The sequence below is a fragment of the Chanodichthys erythropterus genome, chromosome 24 (genome assembly GCF_024489055.1).
Source record: "Chanodichthys erythropterus isolate Z2021 chromosome 24, ASM2448905v1, whole genome shotgun sequence".
In the NCBI taxonomy this organism is placed as follows: Eukaryota; Metazoa; Chordata; class Actinopteri; order Cypriniformes; family Xenocyprididae; genus Chanodichthys; species Chanodichthys erythropterus.
The window spans coordinates 2416557-2435912 of record NC_090244.1 but is presented as its reverse complement, the minus strand read 5'-3'; the positions used below and the strand labels follow the sequence as shown (position 1 = coordinate 2435912).

Here is a 19356-nt window from a genome sequence, read left to right as displayed (position 1 = left end):
TTTAGTATCGTAAGAAACTATTGATGCTTTTGGGAAACGCAGCCCAGAACAATGCTTAACAGAAGACAGAAAAAAATGTATATTATTATTATGTTATTTCATAATAAACAAAATGAAATTGTTAGCCTACATAGTTTGTGCAATTATATTCTGAAAATGAACCATTGCTACAGTGACCATAGTTCAGCTAGGCATAGGCTTATTTGTAGATTTTCCATGGTTTACCAAGTAAACATTTTAACCATGTGTAAACAAAAATAAGTGGTATCGCCCATCCCTAATGGTGACTTTCGCAGAAAGACCGCGAGGACGCGTTTTAACGGTCATCAAAATTGTAAATCCTGCAGTTTTTTTATATTTTCATTTTTCCTTTTTTTAAAAAATATGTACAAATATAATACTACATTTAGTATTATATTACATTTTCATTAAATTACAAAAACTAGTTAACGATATGAGGGTGTTTCTAGTACGGTAAAAATGACATCTTTCTCTCTTTTGATTGCCGTTATCAATCGCTCTCTATTTTTTTCCTCTTTTTGAAAGTTGTGAAAACACTATTATGGAGTTTTCTTTTGCTATTTGCGCAAATGGAAACACAAAAAAGATGTCTCTCATTCAACCGCTATCAAATTTTCCGCCAATGAGAAACACGGAAATGTGAAAAGGGTATATTTCTGTCAAAATAACCTACATATTTACTTATATACACGTTTTAGATGGTTTAGTTACCACAAAAAAATGATAGCCAGCTTCTGCTGTTGCTATGGTGACTGTGATGACGCGTTTTAACGGTCATCAATATCGTAAAATGTTTCTAGTACGGTAAAAATGGCATCTTTCTCTCTTCTGATTTTTTTCCTTTTTGAAAGTTGTAAAAACACTATTAAGGAGTTTTCTTTTGCTATTTGCGCAAATATATATTTAACGTTGTCTCTCATTCAACTGCTATTAAAATTTCCGCTACTGAAAACACGGAAATGTGAAAAGGGTATATTTCTGTCAAAATAAACTACATATTTACTTGTATACACGTTTTAGATGGTTGAGTTACCACAAAAAATGACAGCAAGCTTCTGCTGTTTCTATGGTGACTTCCGCGGAAAGACTGTGATGACGCGTTTTAATGGTCATCAATATCGTAAACCCTATCGTAAACTGTTTCTAGTACGGTAAAAATGGCATCTTTCTCTCTTCTGATTTTTTCCCTCTTTTTGAAAGTTGTGAAAACACTATTAAAGAGTTTTCTTTTGCTATGTGCGCAAATATATATTTAATGTCGTCTCTCATTCATCTGCTATCAAATTTTCCACTACTGAGAAACACGGAAATGTGAAAAGGGTCTATTTCTGTCAAAATAACCTACATATTTACTTGTATACAAGTTTTAGGATGGTTGAGTTACCACAAAAAAATGATAGCAAAAAGGCATAGCTATTTTCACTTAGCATATAGTAGCTAAATATTCACGAACACGTGTCACATCGCTAAATAGACAAGCAACCGCTATCGTTTATCACATTATTATAGACGTTTACGTGTATTCCCAACTTAATATTTTGTTTTGAATAGTAAATAAAGTTTGGATAGTATGAGGGCCGCTAAAGCACCTAACCGATTTTGCGCCAAAAATCCAGGAAGCATTCGCACACGGCTAGAAGTAAACAAAATGTATATTTTCGTTGAATACATATATGAAGGACTTGTGAGATAATATTTAAACCTTTAAAGTGAAGCTGTGCATTAGGGAGCCTCGTTACCTCTCCAGCGGGCACGGACGCGATGTCAGTGTGGCCCCTTTATCCAAAAGTGGGCGGATGGTGGTGTGATGGTGCCGTCCTCTGCCCAATGGCAGCCCGGAGTCTCCGGAGAGGAGAGAGCCACTTCTGTTTCCATCCCCAAATCCCCCCCAAACCATCAGCCCGCTCCGACCGAACGAACTACGCGATGACACAGCGCGTCTCCTCCGCACACACACGCGTCTGGGAGTTACGCGCGGCGTAAAGGAAGCTCCGTTACCGAACATCACGGACGCGCAACTGGAACTAAACGCGTTTCTTTCTCTCAGTCCGTCAGAAAAGCGTCCGTTCGCTCCATATGTCACCATGATCCTCTTCTCATCGCGCAGTGTGCTGCTGTCTGTCTATTATCCGCAGATCTTCCTCATCCTCACCAGCGGGAGCTACCTGTAAGTTTACAAACGTCTAAAACTGTTGATTTCATGTTCATACAAAACCAGTCTGAAGTTTGGACGCACTTTACTGTGTCTTACGATGGCTTCGGCATAGATGCTTTAAATTAGTTTCACAGACAATGCGTTGAATTCCTTAACAAAACTAGCATTTAAATGCATGTTATGAAGTGGAATAGTTGGACAGTTGATGGAAAACCTCACTAACAAGTGTCTAGCATGCATGGGAACTCCTCCAATGCTGTTTTAAAACGCATCCCTCACAAAATGCCAAAGGAACATGCATTCCAATTTGGAATTCCAAGATTCCAATTTGAAACTTTATGGAAAATTCGATCGTATAGACTCCATTGGGAAAAAATCTTATTTGAGTCTTATTAACTATCATAGCTTAGTTGGGAATTGCATGTTTTAGAAGAGCTTGAAACCATCAAGAACATTCATGCTAAAAAAAATTACAATAAAGATCTTTGGGATTGATATGGAGTGAGCTTCAATCGCTTTTCATTTGTGTAATATATATTAGTCACTACATCATTCCCAAACTTCCATTTGTGTTATTCCAGAGTTGTACTATTATACTGTAATGTTCTAGACGTGTCCAAACCTTTGAGTGATTGTGTACAAGGATGGATTAATAAAACATTAACCTTTAGTATTGATCTGTAGGGAGACTTCTGCATCTGGAGGGGGTTTTTATTGAATGAACTCATGACAGATTGAGTAAATATGGTAGTTAATATTTAGATAAGCTTAATGAATGATGTGATGTTGATGGTGTTGAGATTCTTAGGAACCTCCACAAGCGTTCAAATGCAAGATTCGGACTGTATTTTGATAGATTGTTTGATCTCGTGTGAATCTTAGGGTAAAGATAAGTTCATGAAGCTACAATGTAAATACTGTTTGTTTTGTCAGGTGACCTTGAGATGTGCTTCATCTACGATTACAGATTATTTAATATGACTGCATTGGGTTACACCACTGGTAGTCATTTTTAGAGTCAGAACAGGAAGAATTATTTATGAAACATCGTTTGTTAAGAGGATATTGAAGTGCAAATCTGGTTCTGGTTGGGAAATGTAAGTGCTGTTCAGTGTTGAAGTTGAATGGAAGCAAATTTCATTTGGCCACTGAGTGGCAGAGAAGTTCAGTAAGATTCATATATAAACTGTGTGTGTTCAATTATGAGTTACTTTGGTTTTACAGACAGACGGTTTCTCAGTTTAACCTTCACCTGCTCTGAACACCGCGAGCATCCATCTTACACCTTTTGCATGCAAATGCAATTGATTACAATAATTCTAATGAAGTTGTGGGGCTAGTTGTCACACTTGAGTGAATAGTTCATGTTTATTTCTGTGTAGTCACAAACCTCAAAGTCTTGACTATAAACAAGCAATTCTGTTATTGCTAGGGGTAAGTTGTCACAATATAAAGGGTATACTATTCATATAATAGGCTATTTAAAGACTTTTCAGCAGTGAATGAAAAAAATCATGAAACAGCAGAAGTTAACATGCATGCATTTGACCAACACACTCTAAAAAATGCTGGGTTGAAAATGGACAAACCCAGCAATTTTGCTGGTTGTTTTAACCCAGCGGTTGGGTTAAATGTTTGTCCAGTGTGCAGTTTTATTTAACAAAACTATTGTTTAAAAGTTACTGTATGTCTGGCTTAAAATGAACCCAAAAATTGGTTCGAAATTAAAAGTCAGACTTATAACAACAATAATAACATTGGTGAACATTTATTAATAAGCAATGAAATATTTATTGTTTAAATATTATTCATTAAACTTATTGTTCATTTATTAAACATATATGTTCATTTCCAACATACTTGCATACAATACAGTCATTTTTCAACAATAGTTGAGTTGAATAAAACTACCCAGAAGGTTGGGCAAACATTTAACCCAACCGCTGGGTTTGTCCATTTTCAACCCAACTTGGATTTTTTTAGAGTGCAGATATTATTAATCAACAAATTAACTAAAATGCATGTGACAAGTTGCCCTGAGCTGAATTTTAATACATTAAAAAAATACCCTTGTACAACCTTTCAGATATATAGTTGTCTTTGTGGGTTTATTGTGTTAAACATACTGGAATTTTACTTTGGCTGACAGAATTCGCAAAAATAACAGAAAAGAAAAAGCATTGCCGGAGAAAACAAGTGGTCTTTTAACGCAAAGCTTTTGAGATAAAGCCCTTATGACAACTTGTGCAAAATATGCATTTAAGTCCATGTAGTTAATTCACTTAAATAAAAAACGAATGTGAACATTGATCTTCTCCAAGTGAACTTCTGAGCAGCACGTTTGACTGACAGCGATGCATTTGTTCTGTCAAATTACTTTCTTCCGAAAGCCTTGTTGTGTCTCTTTGTTAAATGACCTCCAGACCAAGGTCTTAATTTAGCAGCGGGAGACCCCAAACTCAATTTTTTAAATAGATGTGGGTTTTTGTTGCCATTTAAGCGGGTGAGTCTATGTATAGCATTGGTTTTGACATCACAAACGCCACTATTGTTTGCTTTTACATTTTAAACCGCCTTTATGTGGCACATTGCAAATGTGATACATTTTGTGGAAATAATGGCTTTTAAAGGAGGTTAAAAAGGAAGTACGTGGCTCTCGCTAATAGTTATGGGCATGTTTGAGTTTTTTTTGAAGGCCGTGGTAAGAGCAAATGAATCAGGGAATCTCTCATCTACTTCATCTGGATGTTTTTAATAGTTTTATGAGGAAAATTTGGTGTGTGGAAAGGTCTTAAAGTTTTACATTTGGTTCCCTCCAATTCTGCGTTAATAGTTGCATACTGATATGTAAAATAAAACATTGCACTGCAAAAAAAGTGTTGTTCCTCAGTATTTTGTCTTGTTTTCAAGTACAAATATCGAGATACTTTTACTTGAGATGCTAAAAAATGGCATAATATAGTTATTCTTGTTTTCTGAAAAATATATTTTAAAAATTTTGCCGAAAATAAGAAAAATGTCTGACATTAGAGTCAGAAAAATCAATGTTTTCCCTTTGAATTTAGTTGTAGTTTTTCTGTTTTCCACTAGCAGATTTTTTTCTTCACCATTTTTCAGACTTAATATCTGAAGTCATTTTGCATCTCCAGTAAATGTATCTTGATTTAAGAATGTTTAGATATTTGTACTGGAAAACAAGAAGAACTTGGACTTTCCCAGATATTACAGTTTATTTTCAATCAAAACCCATAATTTAACCTCCTCTAAACCACCCGCCATCATAGCAGCATAAAAATTTAATCTCAGATAATAAAAAATCTTATTTTGTGAGAAATATCAATTCATTATGTCCCATTATTAGTATGAAAGATGCTTTGCTATTCTGAAAGAGACGTAGTTTTAATAAATTGCCGTTTTAGACGTATAAATAGGCCCATAAAAGTCACATTTCCTCTTTTTTCTGAATGCTCAGAGATGTAGTCTGAGGTTTGAGAGTTTTCTGGTGCCAGTTCATCCATGTTGGTAGTTTAGAGTTTGTTTTAGCAGGATTTGTTTTAAGTAGAATGGACTGGGTGATAGCTGGAGCCAAGCGCACAGGGAACATTTATTTTCTTGTGTTTAAAAGTAGAGTGCATTTACTCATCCTGGGGATTATTTATTCCTCATTTACCAGGAAATCCTACTCGTGTTTGAAATCTTCCTTGTGAGACAGAACTGATTTATTTTGTCATATTTTATATGGACCACAATTAAACTTACATTTGGGGCTATTTAAGTGTAGGGTCGTTTGGTAAAAACATGGTTATTTTCAGATGGGAAAATACCGTGCGTGTTTTGCTGGACTTATTACCTGTGTGGTCAGAAAACACGAGGACTAGTTAAGAAGCCGTTAAACATGCAGCTAGCAGGTTGCAATTTGTATTTTACGAGGTTGTGGTTGATGTGCAACTTCATATTACACTCTTAAACAATCTTTTTAAAAGTATTCCTCATTTCAGAGCTATAAGTGAATGTGTCAGATCATTTGAGAAATTCATTTTGAGATCTGTGACTTTTGATTGCAGACTTTGAGACATTGTTGAGATCTATTATGGAGCTCCAGGTCAAACAGGTCTTTTTTTCTCATGCAGAGTGTCAGAAGACAAGCAATAATGCACTCTTATTGATGTTCATTTGAGATATTAAATCTCAATGTTTGACTTTTCTTCAGGTCATCGAGTTACACTTTACATCACAATAACCTGCTCTGAAGGATACGGTCTATATTCAACTTGTTTAATCAAAGACATCACTTGTTTAACCAGAAACAACGTCATTTGGTACTTTATGACTGTGGATGAGCAGGACAGCCATAATAAGAGGTTTTAAATGAAAGCCAAATAAATACAAAAAAAAAGGGTGGAGCATTTCATTTGTTTCTAGAGCAGCATGTTCTGCGGCCCAAAATCTGATTTATGGAGCTATGGGAAAAAACATTTGCAGATGAAACTATGTGATGACTATATCATATCATATCATTAGTTTTGCAAAGCGTGTAGTCATCATACTAAATGCACATGGCAAAAAATACGTTTTATGTGTGTGTGTGTGTGTATGCATATGTGTATTTTGGCATTTGTGTTTTGCACATTATAGCTCATTATGTGGTTTCCAGGGTGGTGTTATGCAGTTGCTAAGGTGTTTTGTAGCCTGTTATGTGATTACTAGGGTGTTGTTATGCAGTTACTAAGGTGTTTTGTATCTCGTTATGTGGTTGCCAGGGTGTTGCTATGCAGTTGCTAAGGTTTTTGGGTGTTTTGTGGTTCGTTATGTGCTTGCAGGTGTTGTTATGCAGTTGTTAAGGTGCTTTGAGTGTTTTGTAGCTCAATATGTGGTTGCTAGGCTGTTATTATGCAGATGCTACGGAGTTTTAAAGTTCATTATGTGGTTGCCAGGATGTTGTTATGCAGTTACGAAGGTGCTTTGAGTGTTTTGTATTTTGTTATGTGGTTGCCAGGGTTTTGTTATGCAGTTGCTAAATTGAAAGTATTTTAAAATGTAATTTATTCCTGTGATCAAAGCTGAATTTTCAGCATCAATTACTCCAGTCTTCATTGTCACGTGATCCTTCGGAAATCATTCTAATATTCTGGTATGCTGAAAACAGATGCACTGCTTCATATATATGCAGTTGCGAAGGTGTTTTGTATCTCGTTATGTGGTTGCCAGGGTGTTGCTATGCAGTTGCTAAGGTTTTTGGGTGTTTTGTGGTTCGTTATGTGCTTGCAGGTGTTGTTATGCAGTTGTTAAGGTGCTTTGAGTGTTTTGTAGCTCAATATGTGGTTGCTAGGCTGTTATTATGCAGATGCTACGGAGTTTGTGTGATTTGAGTTCATTATGTGGTTGCCAGGATGTTGTTATGCAGTTACGAAGGTGCTTTGAGTGTTTTGTATTTTGTTATGTGGTTGCCAGGGTTTTGTTATGCAGTTGCTAAATTGAAAGTATTTTAAAATGTAATTTATTCCTGTGATCAAAGCTGAATTTTCAGCATCAATTACTCCAGTCTTCATTGTCACGTGATCCTTCGGAAATCATTCTAATATTCTGGTATGCTGAAAACAGATGCACTGCTTCATATATATGCAGTTGCGAAGGTGTTTTGTAGCTTGTTATGTGGTTGCCAGGGTGTTGTTATGCAGTTGCGAAGGTGCTTTGAGTGTTTTGTATCTCATTATGTGGTTGCCAGGGTGTTGTTATGCAGTTGCGAAGGTGTTTTGTGTGTTTTGTAGCTCGTTATCTGGTTGCCAGGGTGTTATGCCGTTGCAAAGGGGCTTTGAGCGTTTTGTATTTTGTTATGTGGTTGCCAGTGTGTTATGCAGTTGCGAAGGTGCTTTGAGTGTTTTGTATTTTGTTATGTGGTTGCCAGGGTTTTATGCAGTTGCTAAATTGAAAGTATTTTAAAATGTAATTTATTCCTGTGATCAAAGCTGAATTTTCAGCATCAATTACTCCAGTCTTCATTGTCACGTGATCCTTCGGAAATCATTCTAATATGCTGGTATGCTGAAAACAGATGCACTGCTTCATATATATGCAGTTGCGAAGGTGTTTTGTGTGTTTTGTATCTCATTATGTGGTTGCCAGGGTGTTGTTATTCAGTTGCGAAGGTGCTTTGTGTGATTTGAGGTTTGTTATGTGGTTGCCAGGGTGTTGTTATGCCGTTGCAAAGGGGCTTTGAGCATTTTTTATTTTGTTATGTGGTTGCCAGGGTGTTGTTATTCAGTTGCGAAGGTGTTTTGTGTGTTTTGTAGCTCGTTATCTGGTTGCCAGGGTGTTATGCCGTTGCAAAGGGGCTTTGAGCGTTTTGTATTTTGTTATGTGGTTGCCAGTGTGTTATGCAGTTGCGAAGGTGCTTTGAGTGTTTTGAGGTTTGTTTTGTGGTTGCCAGGGTGTCGTTATGCAGTTGCGAAGGTGTTTTGTAGCTTGTTATGTGGTTGCCAGGGTGTTGTTATGCAGTTGCGAAGGTGCTTTGAGTGTTTTGTATCTCATTATGTGGTTGCCAGGGTGTTGTTATTCAGTTTCGAAGGTGCTTTGAGTGTTTTGAGGTTTGTTATGTGGTTGCCAGGGTGTTGTTATGCAGTTGCGAAGGTGTTTTGTGTGTTTTGTAGCTCGTTATCTGGTTGCCAGGGTGTTGTTATGCCGTTGCAAAGGGGCTTTGAGCGTTTTGTATTTTGTTATGTGGTTGCCAGGGTGTTGTTATGCAGTTGCGAAGGTGTTTTGTATCTCATTATGTGGTTGCCAGGGTGTTGTTATGCAGTTGCGAAGGTGCTTTGAGTGTTTTGTATCTCATTATGTGGTTGCCAGGGTGTTGTTATGCAGTTGCGAAGGTGCTTTGAGTGTTTTGTATCTCATTATGTGGTTGCCAGGGTGTTGTTATGCAGTTGCAAAGGTGCTTTGAGTGTTTTGAATTTTGTTATGTGGTTGCCAGGGTGTTGTTATGCAGTTGCAAAGGTGTTTTGTATCTCATTATGTGGTTGCCAGGGTGTTGTTACGCAGTTGCAAAGGTGCTTTGAGTGTTTTGAATTTTGTTATGTGGTTGCCAGGGTTTTGTTATGCAGTTGCTAAATTGAAAGTATTTTAAAATGTAATTTATTCCTGTGATCAAAGCTGAATTTTCAGCATCAATTACTCCAGTCTTCATTGTCACGTGATCCTTCGGAAATCATTCTAATATGCTGGTATGCTGAAAACAGATGCACTGCTTTATATATCGATTAATGAACGGCAACACAATATTTTGCAACATTATAAATATAAATGTCTGTACTGTCACTTTTGATCACTTTAAATGCATCCTTACTGAATGAAAAATGACCCCAAACCCCAGTATTGTAACTATATTTACAATCAATATTTATCTCACTTTGTCTGCCATTTAGAAGCATTTTGCATTGCATTCTGAGATTACCAAGTATGGGACGTGGGATGCTGCCTTTAGAATTTGGCCATAATTAGGTACGTTTTTGAACGTGCCTATGATGCTCTCTAGGTAGGCAGCTCACTAGGTTTGGAACAGATCTATGGATTGGCAGGGAAACTTCATAGTCCTCATAGCGGCTCACCTAATGCCCAAACACACGGGTTTGGAAGGCTTTGGAGGCGCTGCATTGTGCCGCTATTTTAACGTGTGGTCGAGTGTTAGTTTGTGTTCACAGAGGGGTTTAAATAAACACACACTTTTAGCTGCTCGCCCCTCGATTATATGCAGAAACAGGAGATGTTTCTTAAACACAGAGCGAGAGGGGTCCCTCACACATGTGCTTTTGTATTTAAGAGTAATTCTTAAGCCTTTGTGGACATGGAAACACAACCAGAAAAGAATCAAACCAGCCGTATCCGATTTCCAATGAACATTCCTTGTCTTTGTTCCGCATTGTTTGATCTATTTTGACATGGAATCCATAAGTCGCAGCTATTCTCCCAGCAGCGACACCGACCCGTCCACTCCTGCGTGCCTTTTTTTTTTTTGCTGACACACGCATTGCTCGTTGCAACTTGCCTCGCTTGCGGTGGAGTCCTCTGCGGCCTGTGACGTCATTCTTCAAAGTTGGCATGCGTCTTGCCGAGTTTTTACAGCGCTCGTCTCTGACATGTTTGAAAGGCACATATCTGAACGAGTTTCAGTGCTCGTAAACATAGAAGCCCGCTTGTTTAGCCGCGCGGGTTCATGCGAACACAGAGTGGTGAAAATACTCAGCATGCATTTTAAGAGCGCTGTATCAACACGAAAAGCCTTATGATGACAGAGATGTGTGCGTTTGGAACATGACCCATTTTGTGTGGTCACAGTTGCATGAAAATATGACTTGAATCAAAAAAGGGGCATGAAAAATCTGATCTTTATAACCAGTAACACATTGTTCTCTTCTGTTCTGTGTATAGAATTCCAGTTCTCTTCTTTTCTTTTCAATTCAGTTGTGTTTTATTGTGTTCAGTGGTGGTTCTATTTTATTTTATTCAATGTCATGTTCAGTGGTGGTGTTCAATTCTATTCTGTTTTCTTCAGTTATGTTCTGTTCCGTTTTATTCTATCATGACTCATGTCATATTCAGTTATGCCGTTCTGGTCTGTTTAATTCTATTCAGTTTTATTAATGCACATACACTTATGGTTTTCTTTTCTGTTCTCTTTGTCTTGTTCTGCTCTACTGTTACGTCTTGGTCCACTCTATTTTGATTCTATTCTAAATTACAGTTATGGATTTGCATATTCACTTCTGCATATTCATTTCTATTCTTACATTCTGCTCACTTTTATTCTGTCATGTACATTTATGCTGTTCTGGTCTATTCAATTCTATTGTATTTTATTCATTCATGTTCAGTTGTTTTTTCTATTCTATTTGTTTTTGTTCTGTTTTGCTCTACAGTTATGTGTTGGTTTATTCTGTTATGATTCTATTTTATGTTACATCTATGCTTTTGCATATTCACTTCTATTCAGTTCTATTCTGTTTTGTTCAATCACATTCTACTAATTTTTTTTCTGTCTTGTTCGATTATGCTGTTGTGGTCTATTCAATTCTATTTTATTCATTCACGTTCAGTTGTTTTTTTCTATTTGTTTTTGTCTAACTTTGCTTTACAGTTATGTCTTGGTCTACTATATTCTGTCCTGTTGATTCTATTCTATATTTAAAAAAATTCATTGGCCTATTCACTTCTGTTCAATTCTATTCTGTTTTGTTCAATCACATTCTACTAATTTTTATTCTGTCATGTTCGATTACGCTGTGTGGTCTATTCAATTCTATTTTATTCATTCACGTTCAGTTATTTTTTTCTATTCTATTTGTTTTGGTCTAATTTTGCTTTACAGTTTTGTCTTGGTCTATTCTATTCTGTTCTGTTGATTCTATTCTATATTAAAAAAATGTGTTGACCGATTCACTTCTGTTCTATTCTGTTTTGTTCAATCACATTCTACTCATTTTTAATCTGTCATGTTCGATTATGCTGTTGTGGTCTTTTCAATTCTATTTTATTCATTCACGTTCAGTTGTTTTTTTCTAATGTTTTTGTCTAACTTTGCTTTACAGTTATGTCTTGGTCTATTCTATTCTGTCCTGTTGATTCTATTCTATATAAAAAAAATCGTTGGCCTATTCACTTCTGTTCAATTCTATTCTGTTCAATCACATTCTACTCATTTTTATTCTGTCTTGTTCGATTACGCTGTTGTGGTCTATTCAATTCTATTTTATTCATTCACGTTCAGTTGTTTTTTTCTATTTGTTTTTGTCTAACTTTGCTTTACAGTTATGTCTTGGTCTATTCTATTCTGTCCTGTTGATTCTATTCTATATTAAAAAAAAATCAATGGCCTATTCACTTCTGTTCTATTCTGTTTTGTTCAATCACATTCTACTTTTTTTTTATTCTGTCATGTTCGATTATGCTGTTGTGGTCTATTCATTTCTAATTTATTCATTCACATTCAGTAGTTTTTTTCTATTTTCTAACTTTGCTTAACAGTTATGTCTTGGTCTATTCTATTCTGTTCTGTTGATTCTATTCTGTATTAAAGTTTATCGTTGGCCTATTCACTTCTGTTTAATTCTATTCTATTTTGTTAAATTACATTCTACTCACTTTTATTGAATGTCAAGTTCAGTTATTGCTGTTCTGGTCTATTCAATTCTATTGATTCTATACTATGTTATAGTTATGCTTTTGCATATTCACTTCTATTCAATTATATTCTGTTTTGTTCAATTACATTCTGCTGTGTTCAATTATGCTGTTCTGGGTAGCGTTTCCCAAAAGAATTGTAAGCCTAAGTTGATCGTATTGGTGGCAATGGTTCTACGATCAACTTAGGCTTATGATGCCTTTGGGAAACTCAGCCCAAGTATATTCAATTCTATTTTATTCATTCACATTCATTTATGTTTTTCTTTTCTATTCTATTTGTCTTTGTCCCATTTTGCTGTATGTTTATGTCTTGGTCTATTCTTTTCTATTCTGTTGATTCTATTTCAAAGTTTTCTGTTGGCCTATTCACTTCTGTTCAGTTCTATTCTATTTTGTTCTGTTTTACATTCTACTCAATTTTATTCAATGTCACATTCAGTGGTGGTGTTCGATTCTATTCTGTTTTGTTCAATTATATTCTGTTTTTTAGTTTTTATATTATCTTGATGATTCATGTCATGTCATCTATGCTGTTCTGATCTGTTTAATTCTATTCGATTTTATTCATTCACACACAATTATGGTTTTCTTTTCTGTTCTATTTGTCTTTGTCCTGTTCTGCTCAACTGTAACATCTTGGATTATTCTATTTTGATTCTATTCTAAATTACAGTAATGCATTTGCATATTCAATTCTGTTCAGTTCTGCTCACTTTTATTCTGTCATGTTAATTTATGCTGTTCTATTCAATTCTATTGTATTTTATTCATTCACATTCAGCTATATTTTTCTTTGTCTACTCTAATTGTTTTTGTCCTATTCTGCTCTACAGTTATGTCTTGGTCTATTCTATTCTGATTCTATGTTACATTTATCCTTTTTCCTATTCACTTCTGTAACTGTTCCATTCTGTTCTGTTTTGTTCAATTCCATTTTGCTCACTTTTATTCTGTCATGTTCAGTTATGCTATTCTGGTCTATTCAGTTATATTGTATTCATTCACATTCAGTTATGCTTTTCTTGTCTATTATATTTGTTTTTGTCCTATTTTGGAGTATGGTTATGTCTCTGTCAATTCTATTCTGTCTTATTGATTTTATTCTATTCTATTCTAAAGTTTTTTGTTGGCCTATTCACTTCTGTTCAATTGTATTCTATTTTGTTCAGTTACATTCTACTAACTTTTATTAAATGTCAAGTTAAGTTATTGCTGTTCTGGTCTTTTCCGTTCTCTTGTATTTTTTTCATTCAAGTTCAGTTGTTTTTTTTCTATTCTGTTTGTTTTTGTACTATTCTGCTCTTCAGTTATGTCTTGGTTTATTCTATTCTGTTACACTTATGCTTTTGTATATCCACTTCTGTTCAATTCTATTCTGTTTTGTTCAATTACATTCTGCTATGTTCAGTTATGCTGTTCTTGTCTATTCAATTCTATTTTATTTGTTCACATTCAGTTATGTTTTCTTTTCTATTTGTTTTTGTCCCATTTTGCTGTACATTTATGTCTTGGTCTATTCACTTCTGTTCAGTTCTATTCTGTTTTGTTCAGTTACATTCTTTTATTAAATCTCATGTTCAACTATTGCTGTTCTGGTCTATTTTATTCATTCATGTTCAGTTGTTTTTGTCCTATTCTGCTCTATAGTTATGTCTTGGTCTATTCTATTCTGATTCTTTTCTATGTTACAGTTATGCTTTTGCATATTGACTTGTTTTCAATTCTATTTTGTTATGTTCATTTACATTCTACTCACTTTTATTCTATCATGTTCAGTTATGCTGTGCTGGTCTTTTCAATTCTATTTTATTAATTCATATTCAGTTACGTTTTCTTTTTCTGTTCTATTTGTTTTTTGCTCTATTTTGCTTGGTCCATTCTATTTTGTCCTGTTGATTCTATTCAAAATTAAAGTTTTTCATTGGCCTATTCACTTCCGTTCAATTCTATTCTATTTTGATCAAATACATTCGAATCACTTCTATTCTATATTATGTTTAGTTATGCTGTTCTGGTATCTTCAGTTCTATTTTATTCATTATTGTTCAGATATGTTTTTTTATGTCTGTTTTATTAATTTTTGTTCTTGTGTTGTTATATGCTATTCTAATATAATCTATTCTTTGTAGTGGTCGGATCTTTTAATGCCTGTTTTTGCTTGTGGATTAATTGATTGAATGATTGTGGTTTGCTATTGGTGGATCTCATGTGAGTGACAGGTTGCCCCATCAGAGAAGAGAGATGTCACTGCAGGAGGGAGAAGTTATTTTGATTAAAGATTACGAGGCACAAAAAATAAGATGTGCATGGATAAATCATTTATAATAAATACTGAAATATTCCATAATAAAATAAGAATTGTCAATTTTATTTTCGTGGTGACTTTAAGGCTGGTGTGTGTTTACGTTGTAAGTATCTCATCAATGTCCATCCCCTTTCTTTACTGTTTGGTTTTGTGTCTCTTCTGTCCCACAGGGCTCTTTCCTCTGTGGTGGCCCTTGGTGCGAACATCATCTGCAATAAGATCCCCGGTCTCGCACCCCGCCAGCGTGCCATCTGCCAGAGCCGGCCCGACGCCATCATCGTGATCGGAGAGGGGGCACAGCTGGGCATCAACGAATGCCAGTACCAGTTTCGATACGGCCGCTGGAACTGCTCGGCGCTGGGTGAACGTACGGTCTTCGGACAGGAGCTGCGAGTAGGTCAGTGGTCGTCGCAGCTCTTTGTCACGCTTAGTTTGTTTTCGGGGTGGTGTGGACCAAGATCTGCATTCAAACAATATTAGCAATGAGACTTGCAAATATCTGTTAGCATTCCCATTCATGTCAGTGATGGGTGCTTTAACCTCAGGTTGATCCTGAAACTGTCATTTTGTGAATTTCACAAGACAATTCATGGATAATTAATCTCGAAATCAAGAAGAAATTATATTTTGCATGAAGACAGTTTAGCCAGTTTTTTTTTTTTGGACCATTAAGATCTTTTGCATTTTGACATTATTTTCATTTCCAGAGTCAAGTTATTTTTTCTTTTGTGCCTTTTTAATACCCATAATACTTTTTTAATTCACATAAAACTAAATGGTGATGGTGATCATACTATTAATTAGTGCTGTCAAATCGATTAATCACAATTAATTGCATCTAACATACAAGTTTGTAAATATATAATATATATATGTCATACTTAAACATATTTCCTAGTCCTGGTTAAAAGCCTAGCAGCAGCATTTTCAACCAACTGCAGATGTAAAAGTGATGCATGAGAACCACCATAACACCGTGTCCTAACCAGACGCGACGCGATAAGATTCCAGCAACAAACAATTTGTCTGTCCACACCAGACGCAACGCGATTATGAGACCAAAAATAATCAGAAGAGTGTGTGGGCAGACTCTCTCAGGAAGCTCCCGGCACTCGCAACGAATTGGATAAGTACATAATCAAATACATGAATATTTCAGCATTTTAACATGATTAAAAATACTGAATTACTGAAACAATCTTTGTCATAGAATACACTTGTCTGTTCACGATGAGCTGACAGTTTGAATGTTCTTGTTTCCTTTTATTTATTTTGAAGATTTGAGGTACATCGTTGCTTTCAGTATGGCTATAAAAAACACACAAAATGATATTCAAACTCACATTAGAAGGTTTTAACATTAAATAAAGCACATAAACAGTACCTGAGATTATCATTACCATACTTTGTGTTGTTGTTCCAGCTGCAACGTGGCAGAAAAATAGAAACTAAAATAGAATCATTGTGTCATGGCTAGTTAGGACAAAAACTCTGATTAAAGGGATAGTTCACCCAAAAATGAAAATGTGATGTTTATCTGTTTACCCCCAGCGCATCCAAGATGTAGGTGATTTTGTTTCTTCAGTAGAACACAAATGATGATTTTTAGCTCCAACCGTTGCAGTCTGTCAGTCGTATAATGCATGTCAATGGGAACTCTATCAATAAGAGTCAAAAAAACATGCACAGACAAATCCAAATTAAACCCTGCGGCTTGTGACGACACATTGATGTCCTAAGACGTGAAACGATCGGTTTGTGCGAGAAACTTTTTTTGACCTCTGATACACCACTATGTCCAACTGCATTCAGCATTCGCTTAGTGAGGTCTGATCGCGCTCTGACAATGGCAGTGATGTCTCGCACTCATTGAAGCAAAGCGCGAGACATCACTTCCGTCGTCATAACGCATTTTTTGACCTCACTAACTGGATGCTGAATGCAGTTGGACATAGTGGTCTATTAGAGAAAAAAAAAAATTATAAATACTGTTCGGTTTCTCGCACAAACTGATCATTGGATTTGTCTGTTGTGTTTATTTGACTCTTATAGATGGTGTTACCGTTTGAATGCATTATTTGACTGACAGACATCAACGGTTGGAGTTAAAAATCATCATTTGTGTTCTACTGAAGAAACAAAGCCACATCTTAGATGCCCTGGGGGTAAACAGATGAACATCAAATTTTCATTTTTGGATGAACTATCCCTTTAACTCCGATTTTATCGTGTATTGTGGCGTCGCGTCGCGTCTTATTAGGACACAGTGTAATACAATTAATTATAATAGTCCAGTCTGGACATGCATGCATAACAACTTCCGAATCATTAAAAGACAAAAAAGGTTTCAATTTCGCTATATTCCATCCTTTAACCACAGAATTGATATGCTTATCAAATTTGAACTTTGCATAAAAAAGAACTCCAAGACTCCTTATATACCTTGGATTTAAAAAGGCCTAATTTGATTTATTATATATTTGGAAGTACTCGGAGGGCCAAACACTGTCACTCCAGCCTTACATTCATTCAGGTGGAGAAAACTGACTGCCTTCCACTCCTTAATATTATTAAAACAATCAAATAGAGACTGTAAGGCCGAATTATCACCCATTTTTATAGGTAGTTCAAGCCGACTATCATTAAGATCATAAAGATGATAATATACATTATGTTTCTGACAAATATCAGCCAATGGAAGCTTGTAAATAGAAAACAAAACTGGACCGAATATCGATCCTTGGGGAACCCCACATTTAATTAGAGCAGAAGAGGATCAAAAAAATTCCTAATTTCGTGGTCTTAAAAACTTTCCTTTGATTTTGAGGGGGGAATGTGACTAATGGGATGAATATGATCAGCTAAATGCTGATTTGCTGTAAATGTAGATGTTGTTGAAGTATTTTGGGATGCGTGTAGCATGTTTTGTGGCTTCAGTCCTGCATGAACTAGAAACAATGTTGTGAAGATAAGCTTCTAGTATAAATGCTGCTTTGATTACAGGGGATTCATTCTTTTACTGTGACAAAAACTCTGAACTCAGAAACGGGCAAATGTGCTGATATGAAAGAAGGTTGTCTTTGTGCTGTGGGCAAACCCTGGTTACACACAACACGGTTTGCATGCACACACTTGACCCTTGAAGGCTTGCGAAAGCATGTTTGTGTTGCTGTGATTAATATAGTGCTGATTCACCTCTATTCATTTGATTACACATTGACCGTATAAGTTAAAAAGATGCTATCAGCTACGGCTTACGGCACAAAAATTTGAGCATACTAACTATTTCTGCAGTATATAGTATGCAATTGTGTGCATGCAGAATTAGTTTTGCACTGGAGTTTAATACTTTTAGTGAGCAATTCTAGCTTTAGAAAACACCACCAAATGTGAAATTGTGAATGCATTGGCCATGTTGAATACTCTACCACAATAGTTCTGTTGCTCTCTTTTTCACACACACACACACACACACACACACACACACACACACACACACACACACACACACACACACACACACACACACACACACACACTGTCTCTCTCTCTCTCTCTGTTGTATTTATACAGTCGAAATGAGTTACAACCAGGCAAACATTTGCATTTTCATGGCTTTTGTGTGAAGAGGCATTCCTGAGTGGGTTGCAGGGTGCTTTGCTCTTTTACACTGTCGTTTATACATTTCCCCTCATTTGAAAGTGTTTTGTCGCTGTTAAACTGTGGTCAGACTGACTTCACTCCAAACGCTCTGTAAACTTCCATCACTTCAGCCCCACAAAATGCATCGCAGTTCGTTTGAAATTTTACACTCCTGTGGTGAATCTTTGAACTTCGCTGAAGGGTTTGTTTACTCTTGTCCAAAATATGAACTGATGGAATTCTCATTTATGAACTACTTTTATTGGATTTTGCAGTGCGCCTCTAGTCTAAAGCAAGGTCATAACCATGTCTTGAACACTGAGGGGGGGGGGGGGGTTGGTGGGTATTTTTTTTTATAGTTCAATGCAAAAGGAGATATTTTCTTTAAAGAATTCTCTGTTTAAGGACTACAACAAATCGCTGACAGGAGCTTCTTCCCGGTTTGTGACATCACTAACCATAACATTTACATAAACTCCGCCCCGGAGAACACACATCAAAGGGGGCGGGGCCATGTTGGGCTGCTTTAGAGGAGAGGAAGAGTTGTTGTAGTCGAGTGTTGTTGTCATGCCGTCATTTTACACCGGACTGCTTCACAAACGAGGATCAATTCAACACAAAAGATGAACATGACGGCACATGCTAGTGGATGAGTTGAATCAACTCCACAGCAACTACATAAATTTATTCACTAACCATTCAGAAACGTCTAAAAGTTGTAACTTCTTCCTGAGTCTCTCCATCAGTGTCGACTCCGGTTTGAACAATGTAAGGCTGAACACTTTCCTCATTTTGGCTGCGTGAGATTCTCCAGCTTTGTTGTTGTTGAGCTGTTAAAGCTCCGCCCTCTTCTGGAGCAGCAGCTCATTTGCATTTAAAGGGACACACACAAAAATGGCATATTTTTGCTCACACCCAAATAGGGGCAAATTTGACAAGCTATAATAAATGATCTGTGGGGTATTTTGAACTGAAACTTCACACACACATTCTGCGGACAACAGAGACTTATATTACATCTTGTGAAAAGGGACATTATAGGTCCTCTTTAAAGAAATAA

The 19356-nt window shown here is 36.1% G+C and overlaps 1 protein-coding gene across 1 annotated transcript in view; it reads left to right on the top strand.

Moving 5' to 3' along the window:
* The first annotated feature begins 1848 nt into the window (after positions 1-1848).
* wnt7bb (wingless-type MMTV integration site family, member 7Bb) overlaps positions 1849-19356 on the top strand; it is a 56431-nt gene continuing 38923 nt past the window's right edge. Inside the window, 3 exon segments of the mRNA XM_067378847.1 lie at positions 1849-1915; positions 1918-2188; positions 14825-15051. Coding sequence (XP_067234948.1) covers positions 1849-1915; positions 1918-2188; positions 14825-15051 — 565 coding nt within the window.